This window comes from Hippocampus guttulatus, chromosome 9 (genome assembly GCF_054856545.1).
Source record: "Hippocampus guttulatus isolate MCC_2025c chromosome 9, RoL_Hgut_1.0, whole genome shotgun sequence".
NCBI lineage: Eukaryota > Metazoa > Chordata > Actinopteri > Syngnathiformes > Syngnathidae > Hippocampus > Hippocampus guttulatus.
The window spans coordinates 5,062,361-5,081,690 of record NC_141269.1 but is presented as its reverse complement, the minus strand read 5'-3'; the positions used below and the strand labels follow the sequence as shown (position 1 = coordinate 5,081,690).

The 19,330-nt window shown below is 45.0% G+C and overlaps 2 protein-coding genes across 11 annotated transcripts in view; both read left to right on the top strand.

Moving 5' to 3' along the window:
* Positions 1-10,837, top strand: part of gstcd (glutathione S-transferase, C-terminal domain containing) — a 34,877-nt gene extending 24,040 nt beyond the window's left edge. For 2 of the 5 annotated variants that reach the window (XM_086120445.1, XM_086120442.1), the window contains 4 exons: positions 5,669-5,802; positions 7,873-7,903; positions 9,522-9,591; positions 10,577-10,837. In XM_086120445.1, coding sequence (XP_085976571.1) covers positions 5,669-5,802; positions 7,873-7,903; positions 9,522-9,591; positions 10,577-10,731 — 390 coding nt within the window. In that variant the 3' untranslated portion in view covers positions 10,732-10,837. The other 3 variants (XR_015101868.1, XM_086120443.1, XM_086120444.1) reach the window with 3 other exon arrangements.
* Positions 10,838-12,488: 1,651 nt separating this feature from the next.
* Positions 12,489-19,330, top strand: part of npnta (nephronectin a) — a 41,545-nt gene continuing 34,703 nt past the window's right edge. For all 6 annotated transcript variants that reach the window (XM_086119472.1, XM_086119471.1, XM_086119469.1 and 3 more), the window contains exons 1-2: positions 12,489-12,761; positions 18,414-18,517. In XM_086119472.1, coding sequence (XP_085975598.1) covers positions 12,688-12,761; positions 18,414-18,517 — 178 coding nt within the window. In that variant the 5' untranslated portion in view covers positions 12,489-12,687. The remainder of the gene's footprint in view (positions 12,762-18,413; positions 18,518-19,330) is intronic.

Genomic DNA, 19,330 nt, shown 5'->3' with positions numbered 1-19,330 from the left:
GTAGAACTGTCGTAGCACCTCCTGTGGCAGGCCATGCTTCCTCAGCAGCCTCAGGAAGTACATCCTCTGCCGCGCCCTTTTCAGGATGGAGATGGTGTTGACTTCCCACTTCATGTCCTGGGAGACTGTGATTCCCAGGAACTTGAAGGTCTCGACGGTTGACACGGGGCAGTTGGATAGTGTGAGGGGCAACTGTGGAGAAGAATGTTTCCTGAAGTCCACGATCATCTCTACAGTCTTGAGCGTGTTCAGCCCGAGGTTGTGTCGGCTGCACCAGAGCTCCAGCTGCTCCACTTGTTGGCGGTACGCAGACTCGTCGCCGTCTTTGATGAGACCGATGACCGTGGTGTCGTCAGCGAACTTTATGAGTTTGACAGCTGGATCTGTTGAGGTGCAATCGTTTGTGTAGAGAGAGAAGAGCAGTGGAGAGAGGACACATCCCTGTGGGGCTCCAGTGCTGGTGGTGCGTATTGATGATGTTGTTGCTCCCAGTCTCACCTGTTGTGTCCGTCCCGTCAGGAAGCTGAGGATCCACTGGCAGATCGTAGGGGACACACCGAGGTGGAGAAGTTTGGGGGTGAGGAGTTCCGGGATGATGGTGTTGAACGCAGAGCTGAAATCCACAAACAGAATCCTTGCATAGGTCCCTGTGCTGTCGAGGTGCTCGAGGATGTAGTGCAGACCTATGTTGACCGCGTCTTCCACAGACCTGTTTGCCCGGTAGGCAAACTGGAGAGGGTCCAGCAGGGGTCCGGTGACGTTCTTTAGGTGGTTCAGCACAAGGCGTTCAAAGGACTTCATGACCACAGACGTCAGGGCGACAGGCCTATAGTCGTTCAGTTCCGATGTTGCCGATTTCTTGGGAACTGGGATGATGGTAGACTGTTTGAAGCAGGATGGGACCTCACACAGCTCCAGAGATCTGTTGAAGATTTGTGTGAAGACCGGAGCCAGCTGGTCAGCGCAGACTTTCAGGCAGGAGGGGGACACTTTGTCGGGCCCCGCAGCTTTCTTGATCTTCTGCTGCTTGAAGAGCCGTCTCACGTCCTGTTCGTGGATCTGTAGTGGAGAAAAAGAGGGTGGGGGGGTAGATAGAGTAGTTTCTGGTAGAGGTGGGTGTGTGTGGGAAATGGGGGTGTCCTTTTCAAATCGGCAGAAAAACATGTTTAGTTCATTAGCAAGACCCTTATTGTTCACTGTTTGGGGGGATGGCATTCTATAGTTAGTGATTGCTTTCAGGCCATTCCATACAGATGCAGAGTCGTTAGCAGAGAACTGGTTTTTCAGCCTCTCTGCATAGCTTCTCTTAGCGATGTTAATTTCCTTTGTCAATTGGTTTCGGGCGTGTTTGTACAGTGCCCGATCTCCACTTCTAAATGCGGCCTCTTTCTCTTTCCTGAGTTGCCTGAGTTTGGGAGTAAACCATGGCTTGTTATTGTTGAAGGAGCGGAAGGACTTCGTTGGTACACACATGTCCTCACAGAAACTGATGTATGATGTTACAGTGTCTGTGTATTCATCCAGTGTGCCCGTTGAAGTTTCAAAGACGCCCCAATCAGTGCAGTCTAAGCATTCTTGTAGAGCTAGCTTTGCTTCATCTGTCCATTTTTTCACAGTCTTAACAACCGGTTTAGCACATTTGAGTTTCTGTCTGTATGTAGGTATTAAGTGGATTAAATTGTGGTCAGAAAGACCCAATGCTGCACGGGCGACCGATCGGTATGAATTTTTGATTGTTGTATAGCAGTGGTCTAGAATGTTGCCTTCTCTGGTGAAACAGTCGATGTGCTGCTTATATCTGGGAAGTTCACGGTTAAGATGTGCTCTATTAAAATCGCCCAAAATTATCAGGGGTGACTCTGGGTATTTTAGTTCGAGGTTGTTTACTTGTTCGGCTAGCGTTTGTATCGCCGTGTTAGCGTTAGCTTGTGGCGCAATGTAAACACCGATTAGTAAAAAGGAGGTGAACTCACGTGGCGAGTAGAATGGCTTGCAGTTTAAAGACAGCGACTCCAGGTCCGGGCTGCAGTGTGCGTCGAGCTTCGTGACATCAGTGCACCATTCTTCGTTGATATAGAAGCAAATCCCGCCACCTTTCGATTTCCCTGATAGCTCCGTGTCGCGGTCGGCTCGGAGAAGGCGGAAGCCGGGTAGATGTAGCGCGGAATCCGGGTGGCGGTCACTGAGCCAGGTTTCAGTGAAGCAGAGCGCAGCAGAACGTGCAAAGTTTTTGTTGGTCTTTGTGAGGAGAAGAAGTTCATCCATCTTGTTTGGCAGAGATCGTAGATTAGCAAGATGGATCGATGGGAGCGGGGTTCGAAATCCGCGCTGCCGGAGCTTGACGAGCACGCCGGCTCTCTTCCCCCTCCTCCGGCGGCGTTTCCATGCTCCGTACAGCGCAGCCGCTCCGCTCGCGATTAGCTCCGAAAAACCTTGTGGGTTTTCGCGTGCTGGTGAAAAAAGACCGAGCGTAGACTCCCCAATGCGCAGCAACTTTTCCCTCGTGTAAGTAAGCCGCTCAGGGTCGCCAAAAACTAACGAAAATGACAAAAACAGGGATAATACTAGGGAGCGTGTGACCGAGGCTGCCATACCTGTCGGCGCCATATAAAAAAAAAAAAAAAAAAAAAAAAATCCTGGACAGTGGCTCTCACACTCACTAGTCCTCCTTCCTTTCGGCTTGCGTACAGTCTCAGGGTGCTGGATTTGGGATGGAACCCTCCGTGCATGGTTAGGAGCTTTCGGGTCTTAACGTCCGTGGTCTGAATCTCTTCCTTTGGCCACCTTATTATTCCTGCAGGGTATCTGATCACTGGCAGGGCATAGCTGTTTATTGCCCGGGTCTTATTCTTGCCATTGAGCTGGCTTCTTAGGACTTGCCTCACTCGCTGGAGGTATTTGGCCGTAGCCGCTTTCCTTGTTGCCAGTTCGAGGTTGCCATTGGCTTGTGGTATACAGTACCGAGGTACTTGTAGCTGTCCTCAATGTCTGCTATTGTTCCTTCAGGGAGTGAGACCCCTTCAGTGCGGACTACCTTTCCTCTCTTAGTCACCATCCGACTACATTTCTCAAGCCTGAATGACATCCCGATGTCGCTGCTGTAGATCCTGGTTGTGTGGATCAGGGAGTCTATGTCCCTTTCGCTCTTAGCATACAGCTTTATGTCATCCATGTAGAGGAGGTGACTGATTGTAGCTCCATTTCTGAGGCGGTATCCATAGCCTGTCTTGGTGATTACTTGGCTTAGGGGGTTCAGTCCTATGCAGAACAGCAGTGGGGAGAGTGCATCACCTTGGTATATGCCACATTTGATGGACACTTGGGTAAGTGGCTTGCCATTGGCTTCAAGTGTGGTTTTCCACATCCTCATCGAGTTCGCAACGAAGGCTCTTAGGGTCCTGTTCACCTTATACAACTCCAGGCATTCAGTGATCCCTGTATGTGGCATCGAGTCATAGACTTTCTTGTAATCAATCCAGGCTGTGCACAGGTTGGTACGTCGGGACCTGCAGTCTTGTGCGACTGTTCTGTCAACCAGGAGCTGGTGTTTGGCTCCTCTGGTATCTCTACCAATGCCCTTCTGTGCTTCGCTCATGTATTGATCCATGTGTCCACTTATCTTAGCCGCAGTGATGCCTGACATGAGCTTCCATGTCGTGGAGAGACAGGTTATTGGCCGATAGTTGGATGGGACTGCACCCTTTGAGGGATCCTTCATGAACAGGATCGTTCGCCCTTCGGTTAGCCATCCTGGGTGAGTCCCATCCCTCAGCAGCTGGTTCATTTGTGCTGCTAGGCGCTCATGGAGTGCTGTGAGTTTCTTTAGCCAGTAGGTGTGGACCATGTCCGGGCCTGGTGCTGTCCAGTTCTTCATATCTGAGACTCTTTCCTGTATGTCTGCCACTGTTATGGTAACTGGGTTCTGTTCAGGGAGGTTGCTGTGCTCCTCTCTCAGGGTCACCAGCCATTGTGCACTGCTGTTATGTGCAACCTCCTTCTCCCATGGCACTATAACGAGGATTGCGTGGGAATACAAAAACATATATATATATATATATATATATATATATATATATATACACACACACACACACACACATTTATAAAATTCCGTTGAACTTTTTGGGGTGGGTCATTTGAAACTGTATTGAACTTTTTAAATTTCCCCCATTGTCACAGATGGATGTTTTGTATTCCCACGCAATCCTCGTTATAGTGCCAATTTATTTCGACCATCTGCTGTTTTTTGGTCATTGGTCACGATGGAGACCTTCAAGTGTCATTGTTCAGCCCGGAACATTCACCATTTTCTTGCTTCCATTTGAAATACTGTGGCTTTTATTCTCCACTTGGTCTACTCAGTGGGCAGTAAAGTGGGTGTTTTTTTTTTTTTTTTAAGTGCCTCGTAAGAATATTTGTGCCTCCACACATTTGTAGTTGCAGCTCGCTCGTTTGCCCGAGCTTTTTTCTACTTCAGTGAACGGACCATCACACAACAGTGCCTTTTTTTAATTAAACCTTATACGGTATATTTATATTGTATTGTACTCCTGTCAAAGGCTAGATTTTAATATTCCACACAAGTTACCCACTACTTGTTATTTAGCCAAACTTACTTTAGTTGGTTCGTTATGTTGCAATAATTTTCCTTCAACCGACAAATGCCTTGACGTCCGACTTTTCCGAGTGCCGTCACTTGGCGGAAAAAGTGGAAACGTGTGCTGTGGTCTGATGAGTTCCCATTTCAAATTGGTTTTGGAAATCATGAATGTTGTGCCCTCCTGGCCAAAGAGGAAACGCATTTGCAAATCATGATATGTTTTTCAAATCCGGGCACTTGCACAACAGCTGCTGCAAAGTGGCCATCGGACCTTGAGGCAAAGGACTGCATCACAACTGTTTGTAAAAAGAAAAACATGAGGAAATAGTTTGTAATGTGTCTTTATTATACTGTTTGATATAGAACTCGGCTCACGTGTTTTTGTTTTTTAGCGAACTAGCATTTCAGAAAAAGCAAACAATGAATAACATGCAAATCATTTTTGTTTGTTTGTGGCAGTGAGGGGCACGATAAATATGCACTCGTGCAGATAGTCAGAATGGTATCACCTCCGCCTCAATTTTGGCCAGGAAAATTCCCGCTTGTGTGAATTTTGTGCGATCTGTGCATGAAAAGGGTTGGCTGAATCTTGACTTTGCGGGCATGCTCCTGGTGATTGCGCTGTTTGTTTGTTTCCTCACTGGCTCTAAAGTTGCGCTCCTTGGCATTGCTGTCAAGACAACTTCCAGTCATTTTCAGACTCCCGGACGCCGACTGACACATTCTTGGAAGCTTCTTTTCGTGGCCGTGTGAGTGGGATGGGGCTAATTTCAGTGCAGGAAGCAAGTCTTTTGATAATCACAGGTTTTCTCGAGTGAATGCGCAAAAGGACCACCTGGAGGACAAACAAGCTTTTGTCAAATGCGACTCCTGATGCAGAGCCAAGTGGCAATTGCTTGTGGTTGACAAAAATATTCATATAATTTTTCTGGGGTGTATTGTCTTGCATCCGGAAAAATTCCACTAAACACAATTAGACATATCAGCTTTAATCTATGCCAGCAGACGAGCATGCATTTTCTCGTCCATGTCCCAAAATGAACCCCTTTTTTTTTGCGTTTGCGGCAGGTCGCGCTCCACGCGTGCGGCGTGGCGACAGACATGGTGATGGAACACTGCATCCAGGCAGGCGCCGCGTTCGTCATCAGCCCCTGTTGCTACGGCTTCATCCAGAACGCTGTAAAGTTCACCTTCCCGCGCAGGTTTGTGTCTCCTGTAAAGTGCTAGTTTTGGTCTTAGACAATTGCAGTTGAAGTGGAACCTCGGTTGTAGAAGCTAGATTTTGCACAACTGCTGCTACAAGCAAAATTTTCCAAAAAAAAATAATTACCTTCGGTCTTTTTCCTCACGCCGCCTAAATATCGTCTTTTAGGAAGAAAAAGTTAGCACACCCTTACTCAAGGTTTTCAGTCACTGAGTTTTATGAGCTATCATGTCAAGAAGCCATCTAAATAGAGTCCAAAAAAAAGAAAACACCGCCCGACTCAATCGCACTTTTATCTATATATATTTTTTTGTCCGTGTTTTTTTTTTTTTTTTTTTTTTTTTTTTGGTGGGACGGGGTGGGGGGGGGGGGACGATTGTTTTCTTACCCTCAGGTCACCTTCCGGCATCTCTTCTCGGTATTCTGCAGGTGGAGACATTCCAGACACTTCACACGCACACATTTTTTTTTTTAATGATCTGTCTGAAGGTCCTTCGACTTTGGTGTTAATTTGAAGACGTTCCGCTTAACACGAACGGTACTCGTTTTTAATTAGCTGCAAGCGCGCGGAACCCTCGCAAACTGTTATTTCCTCCCTGAGGGGCCGGGTGGGGATAGGGTAGAGGGGCAGGCGTCTGGTCCTAATCAGGCCCAAGTGTTTACACTGACACAACACACAAGCCGCCTGGACAGACACCCAAATTGCACATAAATAACTTAGTAAGTGTCAATCCTCGTCAGTGACAATCCAAAAGGAAACAATAATACAAACAAAGCCTTTCGTATATCCTGGGTGACTTCATTGATTCACAGCAAACAATTGTGACCTCCAGGTTAATATTTTGCTTATTTGATAATTGAAACAAATTTAATGTTGCCAATGTATTTGTTAAACACTTCCACTGTAGTTCAGGTTAGACAGTTGTTTTTTTTGTTTGTTTGTTTGTTTTTAAATGTGCCCACATGTGTTGTTTAGGTGGACACTGTTGTAAATATTTTAACACTCGGTGACGTCAAGGTCGATTCGACAATAGCTTGTTGAGTCTTGATGGGAAAAGAATCTTCTTCCGGGCACACCAAGTAATACTGCGTGTTAGCAAAGTTCATTGAATATACTCGGTTTAGTTTTGCGGGAATTCGCCTACATGTAGTTTTTCTATGCAACCCGTCGCAGCTGTTCGTCGAAAAAGTCAACTATTTGCATATTTGGTGCATTTAAAAAAAAAATCGAATCTGTAAAACACTTAATTTCAAGAAGAGTTTTAAAATATATTCAACTCTTTGGTGAGCATACTGTTGTGGTTGACATTATTAATATGGGCAATTTTAAAAAATGCAGCCATGTCAATTACTCAATTTTTTTTTTTTTTTTTATGCTACCATCACACATGTCCAAATTGCACCACTTGAGCGCAAAACAAAAATAGGACTTGTGCCACACAGCGTAAATTAAGCATGCGCCAAGTTTAAATTCCTACAAAATAGTCAGGCCTAAATAGTCAGGCCTAAATAGCAATGGCGTTCCGAAGAGCAGAAGAGTCCGCGGGGAGATGAAGATGCGTTAGAACTGATAAATATATCGTGGTGCTGGTCAAATGAGTCCCAATTTAGACCTCCACTTACGGCCACACTTGCACACGTGTCACTTCACGGACGCATTCCGCTCACATTACAAGTCAAATTCATTTTTCTAATGTGAATGACGATGGAGATAGGTCAATTTTAATTGAAGAAAAAAAAAGACTCCCAGTCGGGTATCATACCCTGCGGCATGAACGTAGCTGACTTGCAAGCTTTCTGGTTCCTTCCAGGTGACGCGCACGCTTTCATGGCACCCTGGAAAGGCGGTTCCCGGCAGCCAGGCAGCCTTCTTGCCCCCGGGCCAATGGCCGGCCTGCGCGACGTGGGAGAATATTGGGCTCATTTTGCCACCAAATACCAAAAATGCACTTTTTGTCCATTTTCATCCAAAAACAGAAAATGTACTTTGATTTCAACCAATAACTTTTGGCGCATCCCTTATATGAAAACAGCACTAACCCATTCAACTTCCTCTTGTTTCTTGCAGCAAAAAGTTCCAGGAAACGCTTATTTACAAGGTAGGTGTTATGATGGAGTGATGTTTCCCCTCCCCCGCCGTTGCATCTGTCATTCACTTTCACCGGAGTCGAATATTAGCTACACCCTGCCCAGCTACTTTTCGGGCTCGATAATGTTGCACTCCTGCCTAAATGAATGAATCTCCAGCACCAGCGAGGCTGGCTCTCTCTGTGCTGAGCGAGGCCCCCTTTCGCACGATGATGAATAGGCCCTGTCAGCGCCCCGGGGCACTAATCTGTGGAAAAGACGTCGTCGCAGGTGCTCGCCACGGCACCCTCGTGTCACAACGCTGGACTGCCTCTGACTTGCAAGCGCTGTACAGAGACATATTTTTGCTGCTGGAACTTGCTGCCGAACTAGAACGTTAATTAGCAGCCAAAGCCTGCGGTAATGAGAAATGACATCGTTTTTGACGATGCATTCAAAGGACCAAGGTTGTTTTTCGGGCTGCTATCTTTTACGCAGGAATTCAAGCCACAAATCCGCTTTTGAAGTCGGCAAGTTGGCAAACGCGGGATGGGAGGTGAGACCTTACTGGCGGTACTCAAGGTTCGGGTTGTGATGCATCTAACTTGAGAAGCGGTTTCAGGGCACCACAGTGATTGCACTTCATATATACAGCTGTACCTGTATTTGATTTGTGGGTGCTTGTTTTTAAAATCATATTTTTGTTGAGGTTTTTGCGACACAAGGCTGCCCGCGATGTGCTTTTGTTTTTATCTTGCACACAAGAAATGATCAAAAATGAACTCAAATAAAAATAAGGCAGATTAAAATTAAACTGAAATGAAACACTTTCGGAGTCGCTGATGGTGTCGTGGTACAGTCGCCTGACTTGTTTACGGGCGGCGTGGGATCGTTCCAAATCAGTGACATCGGTGTGTCTGTGGGTGTGAATGGTTGTCTGTCTATATACTGTGCCCTCCGACTGACCGGCGACCAGTTCAGGGTGTCGTCTGTGTGCCGCCCGAAACCAGCGAGGATAGGCTCCAGCAACCCTGTTCAGGATAAGCGGTGTTGGGATGGATGGATGAAACACTTTGGAAAAACTAAAGCTAGTAAAAACAAACCAAACTACTCTGAAAACGAAATCAAACTATTAGACTATTAGCTCCTCTCTGCAACCCCTCTCCACGCCCCTGTTCAATTTTTTGTCAGATTTAAAAAAAAAAAAAGACAGTTCAAGATAAATCATTTTAAAAAGTGTTGCACCATCGTTACGCCTCACGTCTGTCAGTCAGTTGACAAAAAAGATATCTGTTCAAAAGGGTATGTGGCTATCTTCAGAATTATGCAATCACATTCAAGCTCATGTTTGTGAGGAGTCAGCGCACACATTCCACAATTTAAAGTGTCTCTGACTAACCCCAAGTTCTAGTAGGCTTTTCTTGACTTAATTTTTTTTTTTTCTGCTTTCTAGCAGATGCCTGACGGGTTTTGTCCTAACACTGATTGATATTTGGAATGGTTCATAATTCCTTCCACATTGATTAAAGGCCCAGTTGCATCTGATGCACCATGCCATTGGTTTTGGACCATATCGTTCTTTTTGCTTGTAATGGTGTAATGGTGTGCTTTTTTTTTTTTTTTTTTTTTTTTGTTCCCCCCACCCTTTAGGAACACATGATGTTGTGCCGCTTTGCCGACCAAACTGCTCCCCAGCTTCCTCCTGAGAGGCGACTCATAGGTACCGCCTACGACGTGTTGACACCAACCAATTTTTCGCTGGCTCTCACACAAAGCGATGCATTCAAGTGACCTCGCTTTACGGGTCGATACCGATGCCACGAGGCAGCTGCGGCGAACAGCTGCCACTTGAGCGCTGTCAGATTTGTCCCCGTGTCACTGTACAGCACTTGTTCATGTAGAGAGGAGAAGGATTGTTTTACACGCCCTGACATCTACTGTTGCCGCCATGATTGACTGCAACTAATCGCTCAAGTCCTTGAACGTTATTCTGAACTCTTGTCTTTGTAATCCCCAACACACAACTCTTATTTTGGCAGATAGTTACATTTTACAACTTTTCTTAACATTAAAAAAAAAAACACACCTCCTTTTTATTTAAACCAGTTGACATAAAAATAAAGCCATAAAATAAGTGTATTAAATACATTTTAATGCAAAAATCTCAAATGGTCTAACATGCTCTAAACTTTACTGTTAAAATACATAAAAAAGAATATTGTTATTCTACACGATGCTAAGTTAGGCTATATTATGATTTTGCTATGCTAGTCTATGTCTATGTTTCATTTCAGCACATCAGCTTTACACGATCTGGGTTTTGGAGCCAGTCACTAACCAGTGAATTAAAAAAAAAAAAAGCGATAACCGATCCGATGGGTATATGGACCAATCCACCACAACAACTTTTTCTTTACTCTACAATCCACCGCTATTCACAGCCTACAAATAGACAAAAGTCGTCAAATATCTGCCGAACTGATCCAGCCGATGACATCTGTGTAAAGTCTTGTTTCATATGAACCCGTAGAATTCACTTGCCTGATCGCAACCCCCCCTAGCAACACCCCTGGTCACCATGGTAACGAAAAGGGTTAAATGTAAGTCCAATAGAATCATCAGAGAAAAGGGATTCCTGTGTGTTAGCCGATAGGCATTTTTTCAAACTACTTCAAATGCACTTATTTGTGTGTATTATATTGCAGGGAAGCAGTGCATGGGCCTCGTAGACTTGGACCGGTCGTGGTGCGCGGAATCTCATGGCTACAGGGTGCAGGTGATGACCATGGAGCCGGAGACTTGCTCGCCGAAGAACAATATGCTGGTCGGAAGGCCCAGCGTTGAAGATGGCCCTCACTAAGAGTGTGAGAATATCAAATGGAAACTTGATTTGATTTTTTTTTTTAATGTTGAAGGCGACTACGGTCGTCACATTTGGATCAATAAAGATGGAGGCTTGTTCTTAATGCCGCCATGTTTCATTTGTGTCTTATCCAAATATTCAATCAGTTAAAATATTGACTGGGCGGAAAATGGCAGACGATCAAAACAAACTTTAAATAAGCAGATCCAAGACTCCTGGCTCAGAGTAAGAATTTACGGGGAAATTATTTTGAAATTCAAAATCATTGAAATTACTTTGTGTTTTTCTATCCCGGTCTGTTTAAATTAGCTTAATTGGAATACAATTCTTGTTTATCTTATATTGTCTGCTGGGTCTGAAAATGTTAAAAAAAAAAAAAGACCCCAAAATATTTCTCCTCCCCCTCGAGGCTTCATTATAAAGGAAGCATTTGCACAAATAGCAACAATATTTTCCCACTTTTCCCTGTGAGGGTTGAATTCAATCGCTGATCCAAAATAACCAGTACGTGATGCCCGGGGATGCGTGGCACTGATTTGGAGTTTCAGAAATATTGGGTGTAATGAAGTTCGCACCAGAAATGTCAATCAGCCATTTTGGGCCGACGAGGTGATGCACATTGAGTCTCGCCCGATGACAAGACGTCTCATTACATGCAAATAGCATTTCTGGATTTATAGTCACACGTGTCATATGTTTCGAATGACTGGAGCGAGTGTCAGCCAGAAGAACCTGTCAGCTCCATTACTGACACTCACTGTCGTCCATTTCTTTGCCTTCCTTAATGGGTTCGTGGAGAATGCGTGTCCCCCCTCATGTTGTCTTTTTTTTTTTTTTTTTTTACTCGGAGGAGGGGGTGATTGAAAGATAGGTCACGATTTTTGTTTTATTCTTTGAAATGCTGACAAGAAATTCCCCAAATTCCAAATGGAAATATGAATGAAGTGAGAAATGGTCAAAAATCAGTGTGGTTTTGGTCCCTAAATGGTCCCCCCCCCCCCCCCGAGCTATCTACCCATCTTATTATTATAACCGTCTGTTGCCAGCGACGTTAGACAAACAAACAACAGGCAGACGGTGGTCACACTTTCATGGCAATCGTATTCGTTTTGGTGTGGTCTTTGCACAGACACTCAGTCACAGGCCAGTCTGCTGTAATCGAGAAAGTTACCTACATGTTTGTATGCTTTTTGAAGCCTTTAGATATTGACATTTCAACACCATTTTGTTCCTTTATTTCAGCTCTTTCTGGTGACAATGGTCTTGCTGGGGGGAAAAATTGTTTATTTTTATAAATCTGTTCAATTGCTTTTTCAAATGACCGCTTACGCAATATAAAATTCCTACGAAATCACAATGCCCGATCACTGATGAGCTATTTTTGGAACAGGCCCGCATACTACTCATGTGGTCTTTGGGGGCTACCTGTTTACATGTGAGCACCACCTTGGTGACCCCCCATACTAGTGGTATCAACTGAGTACCACAATTTAAGAATCACTATTACATAGCACCATGTTGTTTTTATTATTTAAACGTTACTAAAAAATGTCTTTGTCCTGGAATTGGACCTTTTTCTATTGTCTTTATATACATTATTATATGTTTGTTTTTTTCATATAGCATCATGCTAGCTAATTAGCGTCTCTACCGCACGTGCGCGCCATTTGGCGCCCAGCTCGTGACATCACTCTTAAAGCGACAGGCGCACACACGCCGGCCGCTTTATAAGGTGTGACTGCCTCAACTTGTGAGGAAGAGGAGGGCAAGAGACACACTAAAAGAGAGCGAGAGAAAGGGGGAGCAGCCTGTGCGCTCTCTCCCCCCTTCCTCCGCTCCTCACACTTGGATAGAACGCACATGAGCACACTGAGCGTGTGGTTGTGATCCGAGCGCCGAAGAGGACGCGTCTGTTTGGTCTTGAGGACGGACTAGCGAGCGGGACGAGGCGCCATGGACTCCTGGATAAAGTTCATCTTCATGGTCGCCACCTTCTGCTGTGGAACGCGAGCCGAGTTTGACGGCAGGTACGTGCGCAGGTTTTGCATCTCACACTTGCTTTGTTTGCGCTTCTCGTGTGCGAAAATGGTTGGAAACATTGTCGGTTTAATGTGATATGACCGGTATGTGAGGGGGACTTTACTCCCAACTAGTTGCGGTAGTGACCAAATGCACCTGAATGCCCCCCCCCCTTTTTTTATTACTGTATATGGCTAAGTAGAAACGCGTACGCGCGGGCGTACACACACACACACTCAGACGCACACATTTCAATGGAGTTTCCGATTCTATGCCTCAAGAAGCATTAATTTGGGTATTTAAAAATTGCACCTGAATGTTCCATTTTCATCCATCTATATACATGCATTTTACTTTATTTGTTAGGATTAAAGCAACCTACAACGTGCTTGTGTTAAATCTCAATTATATTATCTCTACTCTTTAAAACGATCCAGAAACTTATGAATTAGAAATGATCATATAAGTACTGCCATTGAATGCTTCTTTGGATGAAGTTACATTCATTTTCTATGGGTAAGGAGAACCAAGCTTACACTACTGTAAACAACTACCACGTGTCTCACTTGACATTTCAAGTGCTTCTTGTTGTTGTTGTTTTGTTTAACTATAATAATTGATTTTGCACTATACTGGATACTATTTGGTCGCACATACTGTACATTTACCTAACTTCAATTACCAAGTACTGTATCTCACGTTGATATTCATTATGCAGTGGCTTTCTATACTATATTACACAACTGAATTTGCTGTGATACACTGGTTTTCCTACTATTCTACACCCCTTCTTCTCAGATGCCTTTTGGTCTTTAATAATACGATTGGTCATAGAAATATTGTACTTGCATCTATCCTTCTTCTCTGACGTGCGTTTTTATCCATGGGCAAGGATAAATATATCAAACACCCAGCCATCCCTTTGTTTATACCGCTGATCCCCATTAAGGTCACAGGTGAGAGGCGAACTGGTCGCCGGCCAATCGTTGGACACAAACAGACAAACAAGTATTCACCCACTCATTCAGGCTTGTGGACAGTTTACAGTCAAGTCTTCAATGACCCAAATATGGACATTTTTGGAATGTGGAATGGAGCCGGAGTCTCCTGATTTCACTCTGTCCTGAGACAGACGAGCGACCAGTCCGTGGTTTAGTCGGCTTTTCTCCAAAAGCCAGCTGGGAGAGGCTGCGGCTCTCTGCAAAATAAAAGGATTAAATGTTACATACATAGCATTGAGTTGGCCTGGGCCGACCTTTCCCCAAGTTGATTTAAATATGTAGCCTCCACATTACTCCACTAGCTGATGGCTGCGACTCTCGAGCTGATTTCAGGGATGAGCAACTTAAATGCTGGAGGGTGCTACAATTTTTTTGCTATTGAGAGGCCACGTAGGACCACACAGATGAATGACAAATCGGCCATTTTAAATGTGGACAAAAGACCTACATTTTCACATTAATGCATCTCTCACACACAGACACACAAATGTAGCAACTCGTCATGCACTTCAAACGAACTGTCAATGGTTCTTGTGGCGGGAGGAGACAATCGCTGTCGTTTGTGTACTTTTGAAATCAGTGTTGTCGTGGTGACTTCGGTTGAACTCTTTCCTGGCTGAGCATCTGTGAGCAAACTGGGCAGCAAAAAAATGTGTTCACATTCGGCGACTTCCTATTTCACCTGAAAGACAATTTTATTTCCCTTATTTGGTCATGGCCGCTTGGCAGAACCAGCTTTTCGTCTCTCTGTTTTGAGCTTGCGTTTCAGATTTATGTAGCACTCGCAATATGTTTCAGATTTGTATCCATTATTTGGATGGATTTTAATTTGAAGTGATCCGATTCAATTTGTTTCTTTGCACATGCCCCCGACGCATATCGTAATTGTGCCACTTGGGAGCAAAAAAATCGGAATGATGTCACGTCAACTATTGAACATAAATCCAATACTTGTTGACCTACAGACTGCCGCTAAAAGCGCAACTCGAGTGAGGTGGCTCGACCCAACAGGGAATAATAATATAGTGACATATGTTTTGCACGGATTAAGGAAATGCGCTGTTTTGGCCTGTGTCAAAACCTCATTTTTAAAAAATAATAACACACACGCTCACAATACAAAAGCTGTCTGCAAATGCAAGGTGGCGCAGTGGGGAAGAAACGACAACAAAAATCCAGCGCAGACGCCGCCGTTCATGTTCTGACACGAAGTGTGTTCGCGCGAACGTGGAAGACGCTGCGCCGCATCGCCAAGAATGCGAGTGGCCGAGATCTCCATCTGCTTTTGTAAAGCTCCAGTGATGGATGATGTTTGTTTGGCGTTTTGGGGATTCATGCGTCAGAAACCATCCTACCCGTTTCCTGAATTAGTGACTATATGAGAGTGGAAATAAAAATAATAGATAATGGCATTGCACAAGTGCGCACACCCTCTTAAAATGTCATGTAGCAGTGTTCATATTTAACCATACTGAAATTGAAATGGGAGCCGCCATTTCAAGTGACCCTGATTAACGATAATGTTTTAGTTGGCTTTTCCTGACATGGAATCTTGCTTCCGAGCAAAAGCCGGACATTTTTGTGCTCACCTTGACCAGGAGAACCGTTGCCGTGTTCGTCAAAAGACCTGCATTGCATGCGTCCGCTCTATACAACTTCTTTTTCTTGCCAGAAATGAAAACTTGGTGTGAAACATACTGGTCGAGCCGATTCACTGGTGGCGTCGTATTTTTTTGCAATCGCTGCTCTCGGCACATATAAGATATAATGACCTGTCCTTTATCTTTTTTTCCAAGCCTTATTCATAATGTCAATATATCTGGAAGCGAGAGAACAGATTAGGACACGCTGTAATTCATTTCCGTCCGTCATTTTCTTTACAACGCATCATCCATAATCACCATGGCGACTGGCGGCGTAATGGCACTGATGGATTTCTTGCTTGGGCCACGGCGTGCGAGTGTAATGATCATTTAGTCCGTACGCGGGCCGCCGTATTGTACGTTTACCAACACCGCGGCCGACGGAGCGGCTCGTCCGCATGCTCGGAATTTGCCCTTCTTTACCGCTCAGGCCTGATATGAATTCATTGAGAGTACATCCTCATTCTCTTGAGTGTGTGTTCAGTGGGCTGGGATGGGTGGGAAGCCATTTATTACCTGCTCACCCTCGCTTATTGCCTTTTGGAGAGCACTCCTAACAGGCTTATCCTTGTGGCCCTGAAGGGTCCTTCACGCCCCACATCATTTTGCTTAGGCGCACGCACGTACGCAAAAAAAAAAAAAAGTTGCGCCGCTTTTCATTCCGCCCTGGGCAGTGGTGACAGCTGATTTCCTGTCTTGTAGTGTAGCCCGGCAACTGCTCCACAGCAATAAGACGACAAAGTTGACTCCCGCCGGATGATGCTGTTGTCGCTGGACGGCACGTTTGGGCTTTCCGGGCTGGAGAATCAGTTTCCAAAAAGGAACCGTTACCTTTATGGATTGCTTGAGAGGCAATGTGAGAAGGCAATAGAACGAACGAGAAATTGGTTTTTAACTAGTAGATGCGTCCACTGTCGCACTACGCTAAGACGCATGAGCTTCAAGTCGATTAGTCGCCACTCATGTGTTATGTAAACTAGCAGCGGTGCCTCAAGCATATTATTTGACTTCAAATGAGACCAGTAGCACGGTCACTTGTAACAAATGCGTGTCAGAGCTCAAATATATGAACCCTTTCGGGGACGGCGGTTACTGGAGTCGGTTATCATTATTTGTGGACGAAATGGTTAAAATCAGAAAAGGCACCTGCTCGCGCTTGCTGACGAATGGCCTTAATCTTCATGCCAGCAATCAGCAAATTCACCAAATGCCCCCGGCACCCACCCGTGACACAAAAAGACAAAGAACATACCGCAGCGTCTGCTGAAATGATGACAACGAGGACCAGTAGAAAACTTATTTATTGTGAAAAGGAGTGGTTACTCTCAGGCGGCAAAACGTCAAGCTAGTGTTTTGCTTCGCTTCCCACCCCGAGTTACTCATCCTACGACACTGGAGGACCTGCACGGCGTCTCAGTCAGAACTTGTAGAACTTCAAGCAACAAGCCACGTAACACAACTGCCGGTTCACTAAAATAAACAATTGCAAAGCATTCTCTCCGTCGAGAAGAAGCGACGCTAGACAGCGGAAAGAGCCGCGTACAAGTATATGATCAGTATGAAATCGCTCCTTCTCATCATTTATTGTGCATAGGAATTAAGCAGAGTCCCATCAGAACCACTTTTTATCCGACAGTTTTTTGGGGGGGGGGTTCTTGGGGGTTCCTGAGCGACGTGATTGGCAGCCGGGGATACTGAGGGGGGAGCGGCTCAAGAGCATTTCATCATGTCGCCATGAAGTCTTGAACAGGCCTCCCGAATGCTGAGTGACAGTCGCACTTGGCTGCGAGGCACAAACAAAGCAGCTTTTGTCTTCCGGAGCTATATAAAGACGACCCGGTGGCGGATTAGCGTTTGCCCGCCAAGTGCGACGTGGCGAGCTGCAAACGCTTCTGCATCATGCAGTGGAAACCTCCAAAATAAAAAGTCAGACAACATGTCCTGCTATGCTGCATCACTGTGAGCAAGTGTTGTGCTTTTTCTTTGGCTTGTGTTTGACGTCGCTGACGAAACCGTGTGACTGCGCATGTTTTTGTCCTGGCTTCTCAATACAATATGGCGAAAGTGTCCGAAAATCTCAAAAGGAAGTCATGTGCGCCACAAAGAAGCAGTCTTATGATGTTTAAGGGCTAGGCAATGAATCAGATTTTTATTCTGGATTTTGGCTTCACATGATCATAAAAACCTTATCGAAAAAAAAGCAATTTATCTCCCTCAGTGTGACTTAAAATGTTTTATAACCAACTTTAGGAAGGAAGAGCAGGTATTTATTTACATTTAAAAAAAATAATAAATTTCATCCTATCACTATTTCACTTTTGAACACTTACAATTGTCCTCAGGTGTGAGTGTGAGCGTGGATGGTTGTTTGTCTGTGCTTGCTCTGCGATTGGCTGGCAACCGGTTCAGAGTGTCCCCCCCGCCAACTGCCCGAAGACGGCTGTGATAGGCTCCAGCACCCCCCGCGACCCGAGTGAGGATTAAGCGGATCAGAAAATGGATGGATGGACAATTTCACTTTGCACTGATTTATTTTTTGATTGTTCTTTCAAGTTCCATTTCAGGTTTTGATCGTTTAATTCATGACTATGGTTTGAAATCAATGAAGTGTTTATGGATCAGGATTTCAATGTCAATGAAAATAACCCGCATATTTTTTTTCTTTTCATAATCGGCCTGCCCTATGACCTTCTTTGCCCCTCAGTAGTCCTCTGTTACCTATTGACAAATCTTATGAAAATGGTCTTTGTCGCGAACCCAACTTAAATATTTCTCGCATGTCACGTCTGGGGGCTCTGTCGTGTCTCACTCTGGATGTACGATATATACACCAAAAATATTTTCTTTTTTTGGGGTTCATAATTGACATGACTTTCTCAACTTTATAAACACACAAACTCAAAGCACCATGAGCATCTGCCTAATGGAAAGAAAGCATGGAGAAACCCCCCACCCACCCGCACTCTTTGGATGTCTTAATCGGCGCCGAGTCTCACCACCTGGCCTCGTTTTGCAGGTGGCCGCCGCGGCAGATGGCGTCGTCCAACGGGCTGTGCCGCTACGGCGCCAGGGTGGACTGCTGCTGGGGATGGACCCGGCGATCTTGGGGTCACTGCCAGCGTGAGTGCCCGTTTATGCCTGCTGTCGCCATTGTTGGAGGAGGAGGAGGAGGAGGAGGGAGCGGGCTGGCGAGGTGTCAAGCTGGGGTGGTAGAAAAGGAACAAAGCAAATAGATGCTATGAATGAATCACGAGGTGGCTTGAGCGTGAATACTGTCGGTAAAGAGCTTGGAGAAGCATGCACGTGCCCGATGGTGTTTTGATATGGCAAATCTGGCGGTTTGCAACTGCAGAGTAATTGTTGGCTGTTGCTCGAGGTGGCAAAGGATGAAAACAAAAAAAATAAGACTGGTCTGGAAGTAGTCATTCAGCTCCTGTTCCATAAAAGTAAACAGAATTTTAAAAATGAAGTTTTTATGGTCCGTTACGTACATTCACAGTTTTTTTTTCCTGTATATATTTTCTGTTATTCACTGAAAAACTCACTCACACTTTTTGTGCTCAGGCCAGTGTAATGTCTAAGATTATTACTACTCACCTGGTGCCCTATCGTGGTGTCCTGATACTATGTTGAACTGAGGGGAGGAGCTTCATTTAGCCAGACCATAGCCTTGTCTAATCCAAAAAAAAAAGTGTTTTTGTGGCATCAAGAGGCAATTACAATCCTATTTGGGTATGCGTCAATTGCTCAAGTATTTTCGTCATTCGCAGTAGGGCTGCATCCCCGTTCACTCTACCCATTTTGATAACCTCTCCCAACAGGAAAAAAAAACTGCTCACAAAATAACTTACCTTGTGAATGCGCGAGTGATTTTTATACCATCAAAATGTTTTGCCGTAGCTTTGTTTTAACCCGAGTAACAAAAAAAATGCT